Consider the following 19,697-nt stretch of genomic DNA (forward strand, 5'->3'; position numbering starts at 1 on the left):
AGTGGTGCATATGATGAATGCTATGCATAAAGTTTAGAGGGAGTATATTGCTCAGTTGACGTTATCCTTTCTTGATGATGTGCAGATCAAAGGATATGATAGCTATGAGAAGAATGAAGAGTTGAATAAGCATGGATGTAAAAGATTTGTGCCTGATCATAATGTTGATTGTGACAGGATTTTGAACCGTATTGAAGAAGTGCATTTGACTCTATCACGATAAAAGTTAGTTTTTGGAGTGGAGGAGGTATTAGTTGTTGGGAACATGTGTAGATCATATGGAAGAAAGCGCTCACTAGTAAAGATTGATGCCATAAGTAGGATGCGGAAGACATGTTCAAATGTATCCAATGTGAGAAGATTTTTGGGTGTGTGTGTCTTTTACTTGATATGGATTGTCCATTTTTCTCATGTGGCTAAAAGTTTATATGAGCTCTTAAGAAAAGGGAAAAAGTTTTGGTGGGGTAAAATGCATATAGGAGGGTAGTTCAGAAGTTAAAGAGATTATTGATTTCAGCCCCAACACTAAAGAGATCAAATTATGAGAGTGGACATCTTACTATTCTCACTATGGATACAAGACCAACTAGCATTGGTTGGTCAATGGGCTAGAATGATGTTGATGGGAATAGGCATGCTATTTAGTGTGGAGCTAGTTTGGAGCAAAGGTCCTCAGTGAGCGACAACGATAGTATTCTCAAGTCAAAAGAGAGCTTTGGGGTGTAGTGATAGCCCTTAAGTGTGATAGGGAGTATTTTATGGGAGCTCATGTAGTGGTAGAGTCTGATTGTCTACCTCTATTGGGTACGATAGTAAATTTCTCAACTCTTGATATTGCCATGTTACCGTGGCTTGCTTATATAAAGTCACGTAACCCAATTTTTTAGCATATTGCAGGTGGAGAAAACCTCGTGGATGACATAATTTCATGAGCAAGGTTTGAAGATGAAGAGGAGTTGATGGAAGATGAAGAGGACGATGTGATAGATGTTGAAAATGACTTTATGACAACATGGAATGAGTATGCAGCTATTGTTACTACAAGTACAACTATTGTAACATGGATTTTAGTAGTAAGAAAATAACTTACAACCATGAAGAAGAGATGGGAAGTAGAGATAAAGCATCATCATTGTTATGTTTGTGTGAGAACATAATTTTTGGAAGTCTAATTGTATGAGGATGATTGGCTGAAAATACGCAAATATCTCAGCCTCATGACAAAGAAGACTGAATGGTCTGAAGCTGAATTCAAAAGAATTAAAAGTAAAGCTTATGTGTTCTTCTTGAAAGAGAGATATTTATGGAAGCATGCAAAGAAAAAGGGAGGAGCTCCATTACGTGAATTGGGAGATAGGGCTTCTCAACCATAGGTGATGCAAGAGTTTCATGAAAGCTTATGGACTGGACATAGAGGATTTTGGGGCACATTTGCCAGGATCAAAGAGAAGTATTGGTGGAAAACCATGTATAAAGATGTGGAGCATTATGTGGAATCATGCACTATGTGTCAGATGTATTCCATGGTAAAGCATAGAGATGGGCTGCAACTGACCTATCCATTGTCTATGCATTACAAATGGGTAGTTGACTTGGTTACCATGCCTACATGTTTATGGAATATGAGATATATTGTGCTTGCATGAGAAAACTTGACAAATCAAGTGGAAGGTTGAGCTCTTAGTACAAAGACTACTCAAGGAGTTTGCAAGTTCTTATTGAAAGAAGTTTTTTGCAGGTATGGTTGTGTTGGTAAAGTGGTTGTGCAGATAGAGGAGAATTGGATGTAGATGAGGCTCGTGACTTCTTTTGACAATTGGGTATGAAGATGACTTTAACTCTAGCCTATAATCCTGAAGCAAATGGCAAAAGTGAAAGAGGTCATCAGCCTATCATTAAGGCATTAGCAAAGTCATGGAAGGGTAGGATGAAAGAGTGTCCAAGAATGTTACCCTTTGATTTGTGACCTGATAGAACCACTCATAGTGTAGTTACAGGATATATGCCTGCTGAATTAATGTATGGACAACAACTATTCATGCCTGTTGAGGAGACTATTGCTACTTGGATTGTTCTACCATGGGAAGAGGGTTTGAATAGAGAAGAGGTGTTGGTCCTATGTATTAGACAATTAGAAAGAATGTCTAAAGATATTGAGACAGCCATGAAAAAGCTGAAGACTACAAGGATCAAGAACAAGAAGAGGTTTGACAAGCAACATAGACTTTGACCATGAACTATACAGGAAGGGGACTAGGTTTTTATTTATGACAATAGCTTGGAAAATCAGCATAGTGCCAGTTTCGGAAGATGGCAAAGTGGTTGTTTGGTCCATATGAGATAAGGTATGTTTTTGATAATTCTACCTATGCATTAAATGAGATGGATGGGACAACTCTAAGGATTCCAGTGGTTGGAAAACTTACCAAGATCTCTAAACATAGAGAGTCTTCAGCATATGAGTTAAAGGAGTTGGATACTGAGCATGAACATGAGAATATGGAAGAAGAAGAGCTAGAACATGAAGACATTGACATGGCAAAGGATACTTCTTCTAACATTGCAAATCTGTAAGACTTTGGCACATGCCGAGGATGTGGGGTGGATATCATGCCATTACATGCACACATTGGAAAAAACTCTAGAATTTTACTTTCTTATTAATCTAGAGTCCAATGCTATTGAGAGCGAAGTTTTGATGCTGAGAAGTGCTTAAAAATAGCTAAAAATTACGAATATCAAGGGAAAAATATTCAACGTCGAAGGCGGCGGCTCCAGCTAGGGCAATTTTAAGCGTCAAGTGCTTTGAAGACGCTCGTGTGACACTTGTGGATTTTTAGTAATTTTTCCATGTGTCTGTGCGATTCAGGGAAGCTGTCGGCCAGTCCAGGATGCCGAGGCGGACGCCCAGGATTTTTCAGAATGCGATTTGGACATCGGACGCGGGAAAGGCTAGAAAAAGGGCCAGAATTGAAGAGGTGGCCAAAGAGGAGGGCCAAAGGGGGTGCCTTTTGGGACCCCCCCTCTTAATTTTTCATGAGGTAGGGGGGCATGTCGTCGCATTGATTAGCGCGACGCAAACTGATGCCGCTCCCCCAAAATTGAGGCATGCTGGCTTTAAAGAAGCCATGGATCAGATGCCTACATGAAATCCCACACTTCTTGCCGCTCATATTGCCATCTCTCACGTAGAAAATGGTGGCCTGGTTGGAGAGCGAGAAAATCAGTCTTTCTCTCTCCTCCCTCTCTCTCCTCTAAGGGGTGGTGCACGTAGGAAGAAGAAAGAAGAAGAAGGAATGGCGGATGCTCGTTTGGCGAAGATCGGATTGCTTCGTGGATGAAGAGGGGCTGGAGACGGCAATGCGGGGTCATGCTGAGCACTACATGCATGCTGGAAATTAGTCCCGTAATCAAGACCAAGAAACCGAGACCTGAAAATAAGCGGTAATGCTATTTTTATGAAGAAAATTGATCTTTTTATGCTATTTGCTTTATGAAATCTTATTCATATGGGATGAAAATTCTTTATGAGATTGTTTGCCATGAGTTTGATTAGTTTATGCTCTCAGAAAATATAAGGCTACATGGCCGGAAATAGTGTTAAAATACATGAAAATATGCGTTTTAAGGGTAAAATTGGGTTTTTTTTGCTATATAAATTAGAAGAATGATGTGTCACACCAACTAAATCTGAGTTTTTGCTATCAATGAACCTAAGGGCCACATCCCACGATCAACCTTCATTTTCAATCATTATTTATTAAAGAAAAATAGAGAAAAATGCCTAAAAATGAAAAAAGTGGGTTTAAAATTAGGAAAAAATGGAAAATGGACTGAGGAAAATTCGGGAAATTTTTATCTATGTTTTTGCAATGTATAATGATGGCAAAGCACGAGGTTGGCCTCGGTTTGTCCCAGTTTCTATGTTTTGTGCGTATTTATCACTCTTTTAAAAGGGAAAAATGCATAGAAACCCTATCTAACTAATCAATGATGCAAAATGCTAAGAGTTGGATGAAAAGGGGCTGAAACATTGAAAGATAAAGAAAAGATTTGATTTATGCATTACACTTGGCAAATAGGAAACGGTTTAAATAAAGAGAATGGTAGCATGAACATATGGCTTGGTGCCTCCTTTCAACGTAGCACGCGTTAGTGAAAGTCATGGAAATAATGCTTTATGCACGATGCACGATGCTGATTTTTCTTTTGTTTGAGCACATAGCCATACATGATTTGCATTAAGCATAATAATTATAAGGTATGAGAAAAACCTCCTACATGCATGGCACATGTCTTCCTTAGATTGAGACCAATGATGAGCGTGAGAGGATGTCCCAAGCTGTAGGTTAGTCGTTGGGTCCTAAAGGGAAATTGTAGTGAGGAATGGTACATCCTGGAACATAAAATATTGGTACCTTGAGAGGAGTCTGTGCTCGTATGTGTTATAAGTCTAGCAGCGCATCAAAGGGCCAATCCTTGCGATGTAGGCGAGCTGCAGTGGGGCTCCGACTATTAGTCGATGGAGTGCCTCCTATATGTGTGTGACGAGGCGTTATGCCTAAGTACTTTGGGATCTCCCTCTTAGGAGTTCAAGGGAAATGTTGGACTATAAACTATAAACGCATGAATTAAGCTTTAGGGCAGTTTCTCCTTTAGCATTAGATTGACGCTCCTGGTCTGCGAGGCCGTGAGGGTGTTTGTATGTCATGAGCATGAGGTCTGGCCAGTGCTATAGCCAGTGCCATCCCATTTTAGGTCCCATCAGTGGTGCGTCTACCGAGAGTCACTTATAAATGGTGATTTTTGGATCTAGGGTTTCTAGGGACCAAAAAGAAGTTGGTTTATGTCCTCTGACAAGTACCGTCAAGCTGAAATCCAGAAAGCAGAACGTGGTGAGAGGGCTAGGCGGCAGTTAGAGATCGTAAGCCATTATTCTCCTCAAAGGAGTAGCCCAGTACCTATAAGAAGCAATGGTCCTAGTCACCCAACTGCTCCACATATTCCGTTAGGTGTAGGAGGAAGCATAAGTTCTTCCTCTCCTCCACCAAGTCTACCCACTTCAAGTGGGGGTGTGAATCCGTCAGTTCAAGCTCCTAGTGCTAATCCGATAGTCACCATGGCACAACCTATTGCAATTCCGACAGGGACGCCGGATTTACCAGCCTTAGGAGCTTCCTTGCCCATTTTTAATGGGTTAGTTTTCCATGAAACGTTGGTTGGAGAGGAAAGACTCGTGTCCTCTCCACCTCCCACATCAAGTTTCTCTAGCACCCTCTCTGTCTCTCTCTCTCTCGCGTAATGCCCGGCTTATCTGCAGCTTGTGCCTACCATTGGGCACCTTCTCTCACGGGTCTCGCTCCTGTTGTTTGCTCTTCAATACGTTCCTATCTCCTCCTCCTCCTCCCCTATTGGGCCTGTCGTTCCCCTCCCCTCTAGCATGCAGCATGCCATGCCTGCCTCGGCTGCCTGGCCGAGCCCCTCCCTCTACTAGCGGAAAAAGGAGAAGGACAGGGCATGGGGAGGACAAAAAGAAAGAAGGGTAGGGAAGGAATCTCCCTGCACATGATACCAGCCAGAAGATGGAACAGAGGAGAACTCTCCACAGACTGAAATAGGCGCACAAAAAAATTACTAAAAATCGGAAAGTGTCGCATGGGTGTCCTTAGAGCACTTTGACGCTTAAAATCATCCTAGATTGAGCCGCCGCCTTTGACGTTGAATATTTTTCCCTTGATATTCATAATTTTTAGCTATGTTTAAGCACTTCTCGGCATCAAAATTTCGCTCTCAGTTGGCTCCACCAAATGTTGGAGGCCAAGTTTCAAATTCGAATGTTGTTCCTGTGGGTCAACAGCCAATGCTAAATCAGATTGTTAGGCCAATGGAATGACGAGTTGACGATCGAGGCTACGAGTCGAGTGCATCTAATGCCCTTGGCGAAGTCAAGGATATCATGAAGCACTATACCGACATGATTTTCGAACAATATCGACAAATAGCTGTCGACGTTAATTTCTTGAAGAAGCAACAAAATTTGATAGGGAGTCGACGCCCTGAAGATGGTGGACCCTCTAGATTCAGCTGTAAATGGTGTGGTGGACAGCACTTCCCCAGAAACTGTCCAAATGTGAAATGTGACATTTGTGGGAAGTCAGGCCATTTAGCCGCTACCTGTTGGAGAAAGATTAGTTCTCTCCAACAAGGGAGTAAACAGTCGGGCCCAGTGAATCATAGAGTGCAAGGAAATAACTTGCAACAGAATGACGCACCAAGACAAATATTGCATAGGGGAAAAACAACTATAGAAGAGTTGCCATAAGGCAACAGAGTCAGCCTTATTGAGGCTGTACAAGTCAATGATGCTAAAACCTCTAACTTAAGAGCCGTGATAAGAGGCCAAAAGGCTAAAGAGGTTGACAAAGACAATACAAAACTAGTTGAGGCAAACCCTAAACAAGGGGATAAGGGGACGCAAGTCTAGAATCCTAGTATGGAAGGGGGACCACTAAGGCCGGTTGACAGAAAAGGCAACCCTAAGAAGGACGAGGAAGCGCCAAGAAAGAAGGCAAGAGCCAAGAAAGAAGCACCCAGACTGGTCCAAAGACCAAAAGATAGGATGGTTTGGCGAGAAAACAGAGCTTTGGCTACTTATCATGACTTTGATTTAGCAAGTTCTCTTTGTGAAGTTAAACCAGATGTGAATCTCTTGCAATTGATCAAATTATCTCCAGGAGTATGCAAGGAATTTAAGAAGATCCTGCGTATTGGGTATATTGTGGAACCTTTGGGCATAGCACAAGTAGGGGAAGATTGGTTTGACCATGCTGAAAAGAATTGCCCTAGGGTTCCAGCATATGTGGATGGAATATTAGTGGAACATGCCATTGTAGACACTGGATCCTCCCTCAATATCATGAGTTCAGAATTGATGGAGAGGTTGGGTCTAGGCATCCAAAAGGACAGCTCCACCCTCCTGAGAATGGCTGATGATAGTCTAAGACAACCAGAAGGTTGCGTTACTAAAGTCCATGTTACAGTTGCAAGTGTAGAATGTTTCTTGGACTTTAGGGTGAAAAGATTTTGCAGGACGTCCTAGCTATCGAGTCTTGCTAGTGAGGCCTTGGATCTTACGAACAGACTGTCAAGTTGAAATACCCACCAGTCGAGTGGTTCTAGGTAGAGGTGCTAATCGAGTAATAGTCGATGCTTATCCTGAGTCTCCTCAAAGTGAGAGAGCTCCTTTATCTTCAACTGAATTAGAAATAGCAGATGATCCATCTGGTAGTGAGACATCATCCAGCGATGAATCTAAAGAGGGGTCCACTACTACAGAGGATATCTATCAGATAACTCTAAATGAGCCGATAGAGCCGCAAGATAGGATAAGAGACGCAGATGTGATTGAGTTGGACCTTAGCACGCCGAATGATTTGGGCCAATTAAATTAGGTTCCATGCTCAATTCAGCAGAAAGGGAGGACTATGTGTCCTTGATCGAAAAATTCCGTGATATCTTTGCTTGGAGTTATGATGAGCTGAGAGGCATTCCTCCCAGCCTAGCTTTTCACACTATTCCTGTAAAAGAATGCACTCATCCTGTGCGCCAGAAAGTAAGACATATGCCTTTTCAGTTGAGGGACGGGCTGTTTGAGGAGTTACAGAACCTAAGGAAAGCTAGGCTGATCTTCCCTATTCAGCACATAGAATGGTGTTCACCAAGTGTAATCAGGAAGAAGAAAAACAACCAGATCTAACTATGTGTAGAATTTAGAGAGCTAAATAAGCAGACGGTTAAAGATTACTACCCGTTGTCATTTATTGACCAGATTTAGGATCAATTAGCGGGTAGGGAAATATATTCATTTATGGATTGCTTTGCAGGATATAACCAGATGGCAATTGCAGAAGAGGACAAGTTGAAAACAACTTTTATTACGGTCTTTGGTACTTTTACGTACCATGTGATGACCTTTGGTTTATGCAATGCACCTAGATCATGGCAACGAACAGCAGACAAGACCTTTGGTGACATCTCCCCAGATGAGTTGAAAGTATTTATTGATGACCTGGGGGCAGCCACTGTAAGGGAAAGGATGTTGATTATTTTAAGAAAGTGCTTTGAGCGTTGCAAACAATTTTTTATTGCTCTTAACCCACCGAAGTGTGTCTTTAGAGTGCCTTATGGGCTATTGCTAGGCAATGTGGTCAGTTCAGTAGGGATAGCAAACTGACCCTGAAAAGATCAAGGTTATAGTTGCTATGAATCCACCACGCACTCCAAAAGAGGTTCATAGCTTTCTCTCATCGATAGGGTGCTATCGGAGGTTTATAAACGCCTTGGTAGAAAGGGCGTTGCCATTAACGAATTTATTATCCTTTAGCTATTCATTTGAGTGGAGCGACCCTTGTAAGGTAGCTTTCGAGGATGTGAAACAAGAGCTAGTAAAAACACCCATTTTAAAAGCACCTAAAAGAGGCGAGGTGTTCTATATATTTTCAGCAGCCACCATGCATAGTATCAGCTGTTGCTTAGCCCAAATTTTGGAGGAAAAGCGGTATCATCCGATAGCTTTTGCTAGTCAAAAATTGAGCTTTTCAGAGATCAATTATACCTACATGGAGAAGTTGTGTCTTGCGATGGTCTTTGGGACTAAGAAATTCAGGCACTACATTCTCTATGAAAAGGTAGTGTTTTATACAAAGACGGAAGGGCTTAGATTTCTTATGAACAAGCTATAGCCACCTGATCATTTGGCAAAGTGGTTAATCACTTTGTAGGAGTTCGATTATGATATCAAGAGTAAGCCACCGAGGTTGCATGGTATTGTGGAATGCCTTGTGGATTTCGGGGAGCCGAAAGAGATTTTGGTTGAAGGAAGTGATATTGAGGAAATGTTTAAAATTGATACAGCTTCTATCCCATCTTGGTATGCTGCTATTACACACTATCTATCAACAGGAGAGACGGGAGCTAGTTTGTCAAAGTCTGAAAAGAGGAAAATCAAACAACAGGCATTGAAGTTTTCCTTGATCGCAGCGACACTATATCGGCAAGGTGTTGATGATATCTATCGCCGATGTGTGATGCCTGACGAGGTTTCTTTTATCTTAGAAGAGTGCCATGACTCTGCATGTGGGGGGCACTTTGCGGGATGGTTGATAGCACAAAAAGCTTTACGAGCTAGATATTGGTGGCCGTCCATCTTCCAAGATTCCTTTGAGTATGTTAAGAGATGTGACATCTGTCAAAGACATGACAGTAGAGAGAATAGGAAACGCCCACTTACGCCTATCATGGCTATCCTTCCATTTGAGAAGTGGGGCATTGACTTTGTGGGTCCTATCACCCCGTCATCTACTACTCAAAAGAGGTATATTATAGTAGCAACTGATTATTTTATCAAATGGTCAAAAGCGTGGGTGACGAGGCAGGACAATGCACAAGAGACTGTCAGTTTCCTGTTAGAGTAGATTATCTACCATTTCGGCCCACAGAAGAAACTAGTGTTAGACCGTGGAACGCATTTTTTGAACAAAGTGATCAAAAGCTTGACTGAGGCTGGGCAAATCAAGCATAATAAAACGACTCCTTACAATCCGCAAGCGAACGGACAAGTTGAAAGTACTAATAAGCAGCTTGTGGGTATCTTGTCTAAGATAGTCTCTGAGAAGAAACGAGACTAGGAGAGGAAGTTGTATATGGCAGTATGGGCGTACAATACCACATTTAAGCGAGCTATCGGCCATACTCCATTTAAATTGGTTTATGGTGAAGAGTGTGTGTTACCCCTTGAAATCGAGTTGCCAACCATACGGTTTGCAATTAACCATTCTTTGGGAGATGAAGATTCCCTTTTTGAACATTTCACGACTATAGCCCACCTGCATGAGCTGAAGTTGCAGAGCTTATTACATCAGGAGGTGGCTAAACGTCGGATGAAGCAGTTGCACAACCTTAGAGCAAAGAAATATACCTTTAAAAAAGGGAAATTAGTCCTATATTACGATGCGCGTAGGGAGCTGTTTCCAGGGAAGCTGGAACCTAAAAGGGATGGTCCCTACAAGATTGTGAGGCTCGGGAAAAATAGGTCTACGGCTCTATTAGCTGATCTATAGGGAGTAGACACTACAAGGGACTGGGGCAATAGCGACGCCGATTAGCGACGGCGTTTATCGGCGTCGCTATTGGCGTCGCTATATGCGTCGCAAATAGCGACGCATATAGCGACGCCGCAGGGAAAAAAAGCGCGGCCGAAACCAGAGCGCCGTTTTCATTTTGTTTTCTTCGCCTTTTGAGAGCGAGAGAGAGGGAGAGAGCCAAGGCTTTGTGAAAGAAGAGGAGGAAGAGACTTGTTGCCGCCGCCGCCGCCGCCGCCACCGCCACCGTCGTTGTTCGCGAAGGAGAGGAGGAGCCCTCGTTGCAAAGAGAAGCCGCCCACGCTCGCCATATCTCATTGGTGAGTCTCCCTCTCTCTTTCTTTTACTTGTTGACGGTTTAAATCGTTCTCTTTTGTTTATTTAGGATAGGAAAAGAAAGAGAAGGAGAGGGAGAGGGAGAGAGAGGGAGAGAAAGAGAGGGAGAGAAAGAGAAAGAGAGTGAGAGTGCATTCTCTCTCTCTCTCTCTCCCTTTTGCTTGTTTAATGTTTAAATTACTTTCTTCTTTGCTTGTTTAGGAGAGGAAACGAGAGAGTAAGAGAGAAAGAGAGGGAGAGGGAGAGGGAAAGGGAAAGAAAGAGAAAGAGAAATAGAGGGAGAGGGAGAGGGAGGGGGAGGAAATAGGAGAGGGAGAGAAAGAAAAAGAGAGGGAGAAGGAGGGAGAGTGCATTCTCTCTCTCCCTCCCTCTCCCTTTTGCTTGTTTAATGTTTGAATCACTTTATTTTTTTCTTGTTTAGGAGAGGAAATGAGAGAGAAAGAGAGTGAGAGGGATAGGAAGGGGAAGGAAATGAGAGAGGGATAGAAAGAGAAAGAGAGGGAGAGTGCATTGTATCTCTCCCTCTCCCTTTTGCTTGGAGGATGTTTAAATCACTTTATTTTTTGCTTGTTTAGGAAATGAGAGAGAAAGAGAGATAGAGAGGGAGAGGGAGAAAAAGAGAGGGAGAGGGAGAGGGAGAGGGAGGGGGAGGGGAAGGAAATGAGAGAGGGAGAGAAAGAGGGAGGGGGAGGGAGAGGGAGCGAGGGAGCGAGGGAGAGGGAGAAGGAGAAAGAGGGAGAAAGAGGGAGAGGGAGGAGGAGGGAGGAAATGAGAGAGGGAGAGAAAGAGAACGAGAGGGTGAGGGAGAGGGTGAGAGAAAGAGAGGGAGAGGGTGAGGGAGAGGGAGAGGGAGAGGGAAGGGAATGAAATTTAAGATAATATACGTATCGATAATGGTATGCAATGTGCTTTGCATACGGCCACGTACTTCATCAAAATTAACCCAAAATTATTGTTATAGAAGTGGAGATCCCTTAAATTGAGTATAGGATAATTTCTCTCAGGTCTTATGACTATGAGTAGAATTGATTGAAATAAATTTTATTACTATAGTTGTAAAATTTCATAGATGGCGCGCATTAATTTTAAAATGGATTACTTATACTCAAAGCCGAGATATAACAAAAAATTATCTACCGGGACAAACAAATCGTTGAGCATGATACAAGGCCGAGATATAACATCGGAAAATCTCTCGACTACTATATACAATGCAAGGTTTATGGTCAACTTGCAAGTTGACGTACATCTCCAAAAAGCTATCCATTTAAGCCTCGTTTGCTGTAATGTAGATAAGATGGCAAACGAAGAAGGTCCTATTGTTCAAGACCGCGAGTCGTATCTTAATCAGCGTGTCCCATGTCCTTGCTCTCAATGCAAGTTGGCAATTAGACGAAAATGCCGATTGTCTATAGAACACGTACGACGATTTGGCGAGTTTCAACCTGAGATTATTGATCAGGCGATTGTAGATTTTCAGCAAACGGTATTTTCAAGTTAGCATTTTTCATGCATTGTACTCTCAAGCTAATTGAAAACCATACACAATAAGATTGGGTCTTGTTGGCAAATTTTGTGTCCAGGGGGGTGATGTCTCGACCCAAGGGGGAGTGCACCCTTTGCGGCCAATTAGAAGAGTTCGTGGACGTGAGATGGATGGATGGCAGGAGCCAATAGACCACTCGCAAGGCCCATCTATATCGTCAATGCCAGAGGAGACAGACAACCTTCCCGACTTGCCTACAATCTTGGAGCCTGAGATGGAGGCAATGATCGATGCATTGATTCCCATGGATGTTGAGACATCTGACCCGCTTAGAGAGGAAGCATCCATACCATTATATGATGGGTGCCGAGTATCTCGGTTGAAGACATTGCTTGCACTCTTAAGTGTGCAAGCGAAATATGGTTGGAGCGATACGAGTGTGACTGAGTTATTCAGGTACCTTGCATACAGACTTCATTGTTTTTTTTTTAAACAGTATTATTGTAAATATGGATGGATTTTTCAAGGTGTTTTATGATGTTTTCAGGTTATTGAAATATCATATATTGCCACCTGCAAACACCATGCCTGAGTCTCGTGATGATGCACGACATGTTTTACGGAAGCTTGGCATGGACTACAATAACATCCATGCATGTATCAACGACTGCATATTGTTTCGAGATGAATACGAGACTATGGAGACATGTCCAAAGTGTGGTGCTCACAGGTATCGACAGGACTTGCAAGGGCAGACCATCCCTCAAAAATTCCTCAGACACTTTCCGCTCATCCCCCGCATAAACCACATGTTTCGCACGTCTGCCATGGCAAGCTTGACAACGTGGCATATGCAAAATAGGTCTACGGATGGAGTGCAACGAATATCAGCAGATTCGCGCGCATGGAGCCACATTGACTCTACCTTCCCAGGCTTTGCGCGAGAGCCAAGGAATCTTCGGCTCGATCTCGCCATGGATGGTGTGAACCCATTCGGTCTGCGCTCGACTTCTTACAGTGTGTGGCCTATAGTGCTTGTCAACTACAACATTCCTCCATGGCTTTCTACGAAGAAAGGACATCTCATCCTTAGCTTGCTCGTCCCGGGCCGCTACAAAGTAAAAAATATGGACGTGTATCTTCGTCCATTAGTCGATGAGCTTAAGATTTTGTGGGAGGAGGGGGTCACGGTGCAAGATATGAGCAGGCGCGATGGTCGGCGGTCAGCCAACATTCGAGCCATTCTCATGTGGAGGATGCATGACTTTCCGGGATTGGGAGAGTGCTCAGGTGAGCAGACCTTTGTTCACGCCGGTAATATCTATATTTTATTTCATTCAATCAAGTATTCACTAGGTCGTGGATCGCCTTGCAGGTCTCGTTACCTCAGGTTATCATGCATGTCCATTGTGTGGGCCACAGTTAGACTCCCGAAGGTCACGAACCATGAAGAAGATGGTATATCAAGGACACGCCACTTTCTTGCCGGAGGATCATGAACTCAGGGAAGGTTTTCTTGGACGACCTCCAGCACGTATGAACGCTGCAAGCTGGTACGAGCTGAAAATGGTAAACTCGGAATCACATCCAAATGGAATGCGACGGTTCTCAGTTTTCTACGAGTTGCCATATTGGACCCACTTACAGGTCAACCACTTGTTGGATCCCATGCATATTTTCAAAAATGTGGGCAGCTTGCTATGGGACCACATCACAGGAAAGAGAGACACTATAGGGTCACGAATGGATTTAAAGGAGGTAGGTAAGATGGAGGCGCTTTGGCCGCAGTCGAGTGCTGAAGGGGGAGTGCAGCTTCCTCGCGCTCCCTGGGTTTTGTCTACCAAAGAAGAGCGCATTGTGAAGCAAGTAATCAAGTCTATCCGCACTCCGACGGGTATGATGCGTTCTCTCAGGTCCGCATTTTCTAAAGATGACCAAATGTCTGGGCTAAAATCCCATGATTGGCATAAGATATGTCAAGTTTGTGAACAGAATGGATTTTAATAAGCGTGGACATTTTGAAATTTGAAAAGTGACCATTATTCTTAATGCTTTCTCATTTGTGGCAGTTTGTCCTACCGATCGCGATCGCGGGATGCCTAACTCCAGAAATTCGCGGGGCCATTTACAAGCTGTCGACTTTGGTGCAATGGATCTCACAGAAAGAGATTAAGACGTCCTCTATTGAATCCGCAAGGCGGGGAGCAGTTGAGACGGTCTGTCTCTTTGAGAAATACCTGCCCACTAGCATGCTCACGATACAAGTTCACCTTCTTGTGCATCTTGTGGTCTCAATGGAGGAGTGGGAGTTCTCGAGGGGATGTAGTCCAAAGGTAATGAGGGGTTTAGAATGTGTTGTATCTGAATTTGTTTGCTACATCTAATTTGAGTGTTTCAATGTGCAGTACAAAATATATAGTGCAGCGTAGTCGCGCGGACGGCATTTTCGGGTGGAGCGTATTGACAAAATGCGCTCCACAATGGACTGTGGTGTCATGGCAAGGTTTGAGCAAGAGAGCCGGCGACGAGCAACGGATCCGAACACGGTTGTGGATGAGATGGAGTATTTTGGGAATTTGCAAAGTATTATTACGGTGGATTACCGTAGCTTCTCCATGATAATATTCGATGTGCAGTGGTTCAAAGTGGTACTTGGAGGAGCTGGCGCAACGGTTCGACGAGGTCCATCTGGATTTCTCGAAATAGATTCCGAAAAAAAATGGATGGATTTGCGCGACACCTTTGTGTTGCCGGCACATTGTGAACAGGTAATCTTCTAGTCATTTGCTTGCTAATTGTAATACGACATGCTTTATGTCACAATGGTTTGAAGACGGTTTGTAAGTGTTTGTGAACAGGTAATCTTCTATCCAAATCCCCGAAAACCTCGATGGTGGTATGTTATACCTTCAACTCCTAGAGGTGCGAGAGTATATGATCAAAGCGATGTTCCAGGCATAGATGAAGAATATATGCAAATAGAGGGATCGAAATTACAAGGGGTGGAGGCCACCGCAAGCTTGGAGCCCGCATCGGCTAACAATGATGGAAATACAGAAGTCGTAGAATTTTTTGAGAACGAGGCAGACTCGTTCTTTTGTGGTGACATGTCTATCGACCTTCCAGTGTATGCAGAGTTATGTCAGGAGATTAACATGGGACCATAGAATACTTCATTCTTGGAGAATTGTATTACTCAATTCGTTGTTTAGATCTTCCATAAAGGTAGATAAGATATGCATTTTAAGATGGATTTTTCAAAAATGATTTATATTAATGCGCTTTGTATAGTTTCAATTGATTATTCTAACATTATTTTTTATCTCTGCAGGTATCTTTATTTTCAGGATGAGTCGAGGGATGAGCGATGAGGAGTTTCAGGAGATGATGGCACGTATGTCTCCAGATCAGCTCGCGAGATTCAGAGAGATAGCAGATCAGGAGCTGTCTCGTTCTTCGTCAGGGCGCTCTGCTAGATCAGCTTCAGTGCGATCAGATGCTTCAGCTTCGAGCAGACGATCTCGACGCTCGCGACTTGGGCCAGAGGGAGGGACTGCAACTGCAGGAGGATCAGGGGGGTGCTGCTGTGGAGACACGGACGCGGTGTCTCCGTCTCGTCGTTCAGCTAGAGCTCGGTCACCTCCAGGATTTGTCACACCTGTGGGGACGTCCACTCCAGTTACTCCGGCTTTTGCGCAGCCGTCGGCAGATGTTACGCCTTTTGGTGGCACTCCTTTTGGTGGCACCCCCTCTGGTGGCACTCCTTTTGGTGGCACCCCCTCTGGTGGCACCCCTTTCAGTGGCACTCCGGGAGAGGGTACCCCCGTCGGTACACCGGATGTTCAGGGGTCTCCTGGATATGCCCAGGAGCGTGGACGGAGATGGGAGAGGGCCCATACGAGGCACACTCCTAGGGATTATGGATACCTAGTGGATGGCAGGTCAGGAGCTATCATCATGAATGATGAGGGGAGGAGGGTGATAGCTCGCATGAGGGAGTTGTGCCAACAAGTTTTTCGGCATAACGTCCTGGATCATTGGAGGAACATACCGGAGGGGAGCAAGGAGTACATAGTAGCATCCTTGCATGAGGAGTTCCCGGTGCCAGCCGCAGTGGATAGATTCTCTACGGGCTGGATGATGGATTGCATGCGTGCATACATGTCACATAGACGATCCGACGCATGCAAGGCAATCAAGAGTGGGGCTCCAAAGCCCGAGTGGTTAGATGCAGAGGACTGGCGCCGACTGAGGGAGGAGGCTACAAATTCGCCAGGACGTTGGAGTCAGCAGCGGGAGGCGGCGAGGGCACGAATCGAGGCCGGATCGGTACATCATCTTGGGAGTGGCGGCCACAGGACATATTTGGAGGACTTTGTAAGTTTCTCTTTTGTTTTACTTATTTGTTTTTTTGAGATATTATTTGTACTGACAATCATATTTCTAACAGTTAGCATTTTGTTTTCTTTGCAGCACTCCATTACAAATCGTGATCCGCAAGGCCTTGAGACTCAATATGCAGAGAGGCACGGTCTCAGATCATTGATCGACCGATTGTACAGACGCGGCGGCCCAGTAAGTCTCTCATCTTTCATGTCCGTAGTTACCATGAGATATTTGAATGCATTATTGTATGGTGGATTGATATGTTGTTTTTTTTTCTGCAGAATCCGTTTGATGCTCCTTTGCAGAGGGACGAGCTTTCGGGGGACGACGATTTGTAGCTCGCCCTCGGATCCTTAGCGCTCACATACCTTTAGTTTTTAGTCGCCCGATCTATGTAGACATTTTCTATGTATTAGTGATATTGTTTTATGATTGTACCAATCGCATTTTATGCGATATCATGTATTTATTTCATCTATCAGTTTTATGATTTCAGTATAGATTCTTTTTGTTTGCAAACGCTTTGTATGCAGCAGTGCAGAAACTATTTTGTATGGCTCTCATACAGCACACAATGCTATATGTGGCAGGGCAGCTTGCTGCCCTGCCACAAAATTTTTTTTTCCTCTGTTACCGTCGCTATTTGCGTCGCAAATTTACTGCAGGCGTCGCTATTGTCATCGCTATCAGCGTCGCAAATTCTCTATAACCGTCGCTATATGCGTCGCTATTTGCGTCGCTATATGCGTCGCAAGCGACGCATATAGCGACGCAAATAGCGACGATTCCATGGCGTCGTCAATAACGACGCTTTTTGCGACGACGGGGGCAAATTTTGTTGTTTGTATTTTCGTTGCTTTAAACGTCGCTATAAGGTCTATATCTTGTAGTGAGAGTTTAAAAATAAGGTTAATCTTAATAAGATTAAACCTTATTATTTCTAATTATGCTAATACAAAGAAAATGCATTGCAGGTCCATGCTAGGGATGATTTGAGACCTGCAAAAGAGCTTAAAGCCGGTTGATGGGGCGGTTAATCCCTTATTTGGAGCACCCATATCTAGAGCACAGATACCATCACGGGAAACTTATCTGGTGGAGCAAATGATACAAAGTGATTGAGCAAGAAGACAGAACCTTTGTCTGGGAGATCAGTCTTCTGCCATCCCTGCTTACGACTGTTGAGGAGTATCCCTCTTGAGTTCAATGATGAAGGTGGGATGGAGCCGTCAGTTCATCCTCTCAACATGCTAAACTTTGATTACCATAATTACGAATAGAGGAGTTCGCGATGGCAGACTGTGTAAACCCATTGTGGACGTATACATTATATTTTTACGGAGCCTCCAGGGGCCCTAATAAAAAAGGGAGTGTTGGAGTAGTAATTCGAGATCCCCGACGAAGAGTTACGATGAAGTTAGCTGCTTATCTCGGCGTAGGATTCACTAACAATATGGCGGAGTATAAAGCCTTGATTATGGGACTGCATATTGCCAAGCAAGGTGATATTCGTCGGTTGTTAGTAAAAGGGGATTCCCAGTTGATCCTAAATCAGCTAGATGGGACATACACAGTGCGGAATCCCATTCTCTGTATGTATCATCGAACTACGATGACCCTACTAGAGGAGTTTGAGAGAGTGTCTTTTCAGCTAATTCTAGGTTACTAGAATCAGTTTGCGGATTCATTGGCAAATCTTGTTTATGAAGAAGACCTCTTCTTTAATTGTGGTCCTAGTTTGGATATTGTTATCAATGATGAAAGCAAACCTGGTCACTTGTGGGGTATGTTATCAGAGCATACAATATATGGCAGATGATGGTTGATATGGGTGATGCAAAGAGTAGCCGAGACTAATCTACCGTTATTATCTTGGATCCATAGGCTGATTAGACAACATGTTATGCGTACTCCTCTTGCTATATATACAGGAGGGATGGGTCATAATCTTATGAATTTAGTTTAGGGCTACAAGCCTATTTTCCTCCTTGGGAAGGAGCTTATTATTGTATATCTGTGCTATTCCAGGGAAGGATGTGTAGGTGCTACTATGTTTTATTTCATTAGGCCAAGAGGGCCAGTTGTCTGTTTAGTGCAGGTACGGTTAATGGTTTCTTATTTTAGTTTTGTACTAGACAGGTTCGGAAGAAGAGCTTGGAAGGAGCCTTTTGTTGCGTGGATGCTTCTCATGGCCCTATCTAGGTGATATCTCTCCTTTATGAGTACTGTGGTTTTTATGTTGTATGTGTTTGTGTACTTGTTAAGGGGATTATCTTTTCTTGTTAGGGACCAGCGTCCAAGGCATGAAGTCCCGAGGTTTAGGTTAAGTATGTTTGAGGGAGGTCTGAGTAGTCATTGCCTCCTGTAAAGACATTGTTAAACATCGAAAGATCTGTTTTAGAAGGGAGTCCTAGTGACCCTGTTCTGCTAGCCTGCTAGATAATCATTCTAGGAGTTCTTGTTAGTTGTGAGGCAGTTAGAGAAGCCTGCCGAAGAAGAAAATAAAAATGATAAGAGGAAAGAAACCCTGAATAACTTAAAGAAAATCAATATACAAAGGTGTGTAAAAAGGGGTTCTAACCCCTATAAAAATAGAAAAGAAAAGAAAGAAAAATTTATAAGCAGTTGATCATCGCCTTGCGAAGACCTGGTAGGTTCTTGGGAATGAGTTAGACCCGGGGCCGATGCCTTGTCTTCCTAGGGTTGGCATCTTGCTAGAAAAGAAGAAACTAAGGAAGGTTGGAGCGAAAATAAAAGTGAGCGTTAGAAAAGGATTAAGTGTTGCCTTGCGAGGGCTTGGTAGGTTCTTGGGTACCGAGACAGGTCCTGAGGCCGATGCCCTATTCTCCTTGGGTCACTACGCTCAGCTCCCTTCTTTTTACACGCCCGAGTATGGAAATATAAAAACCCTAAAAGAAGAAATGGGTTGAAAGAAAATACTTCTTGATCAGGCTATAGGAGTCCTCGTCTAGTAGGAGCTCCTGGTTGTGTTATCCTTAGTTAGGTAGGTAGTTCAGACCACCACTTAGGGCAACCTCTTTGACAGTTTTTTTTTAGTTTGGCCATGTTGGAGCAGTCGGTTAGTGACTAGCTTCGGATCTTTTATCAGATTATGCTAGGCCTACTCCTTGTGGATGTCATGCCTTGGTTTTGTCAGGGGGTAGGGTGACCATTGTGCTGAGTGTTTAGTATGTATCTATTTTGTATCAGCTTGATGCTTCCTTTGGTTGTTTTTGTGCAGATCTATTGTGGGATTCGACAGGCTGAGTCACCCTATCCCATGGTCGCCAATGAGAGCGGAGTTTTGATGCTGAGAAATGCTTAAAAATAGCTAAAAATTACGAATATCA

At 43.6% G+C, this 19,697-nt stretch overlaps 1 protein-coding gene across 1 annotated transcript; it reads left to right on the forward strand.

Moving 5' to 3' along the window:
- The first annotated feature begins 16,064 nt into the window (after nucleotides 1–16,064).
- LOC148022655 (uncharacterized) lies at nucleotides 16,065–16,776 on the forward strand. The gene is made up of 3 exons (XM_087695104.1): nucleotides 16,065–16,338; nucleotides 16,435–16,536; nucleotides 16,629–16,776. Exons 1-3 carry the CDS (start codon nucleotides 16,099–16,101, stop codon nucleotides 16,683–16,685), a joined length of 399 nt encoding a protein of 132 aa, XP_087551230.1. The 5' UTR covers nucleotides 16,065–16,098; the 3' UTR covers nucleotides 16,686–16,776.
- Nucleotides 16,777–19,697: the final 2,921 nt, after the last annotated feature.

Source organism: Lygodium microphyllum, chromosome 16 (assembly GCF_053477565.2).
Source record: "Lygodium microphyllum isolate KBCC chromosome 16, Lygodium_microphyllum_v1.1.10, whole genome shotgun sequence".
NCBI lineage: Eukaryota > Viridiplantae > Streptophyta > Polypodiopsida > Schizaeales > Lygodiaceae > Lygodium > Lygodium microphyllum.

Bases quoted from the DNA above. Each gene is read 5' to 3' on its own strand.
- LOC148022655 (XM_087695104.1), top strand. From the start codon at position 16,099: ATGATGGATTGCATGCGTGCATACATGTCACATAGACGATCCGACGCA. The intron at 16,339-16,434 runs GTAAGTTTCTCT...TTTTCTTTGCAG, and splicing joins GGACATATTTGGAGGACTTT to CACTCCATTACAAATCGTGA. The intron at 16,537-16,628 runs GTAAGTCTCTCA...TTTTTTCTGCAG, and splicing joins TGTACAGACGCGGCGGCCCA to AATCCGTTTGATGCTCCTTT.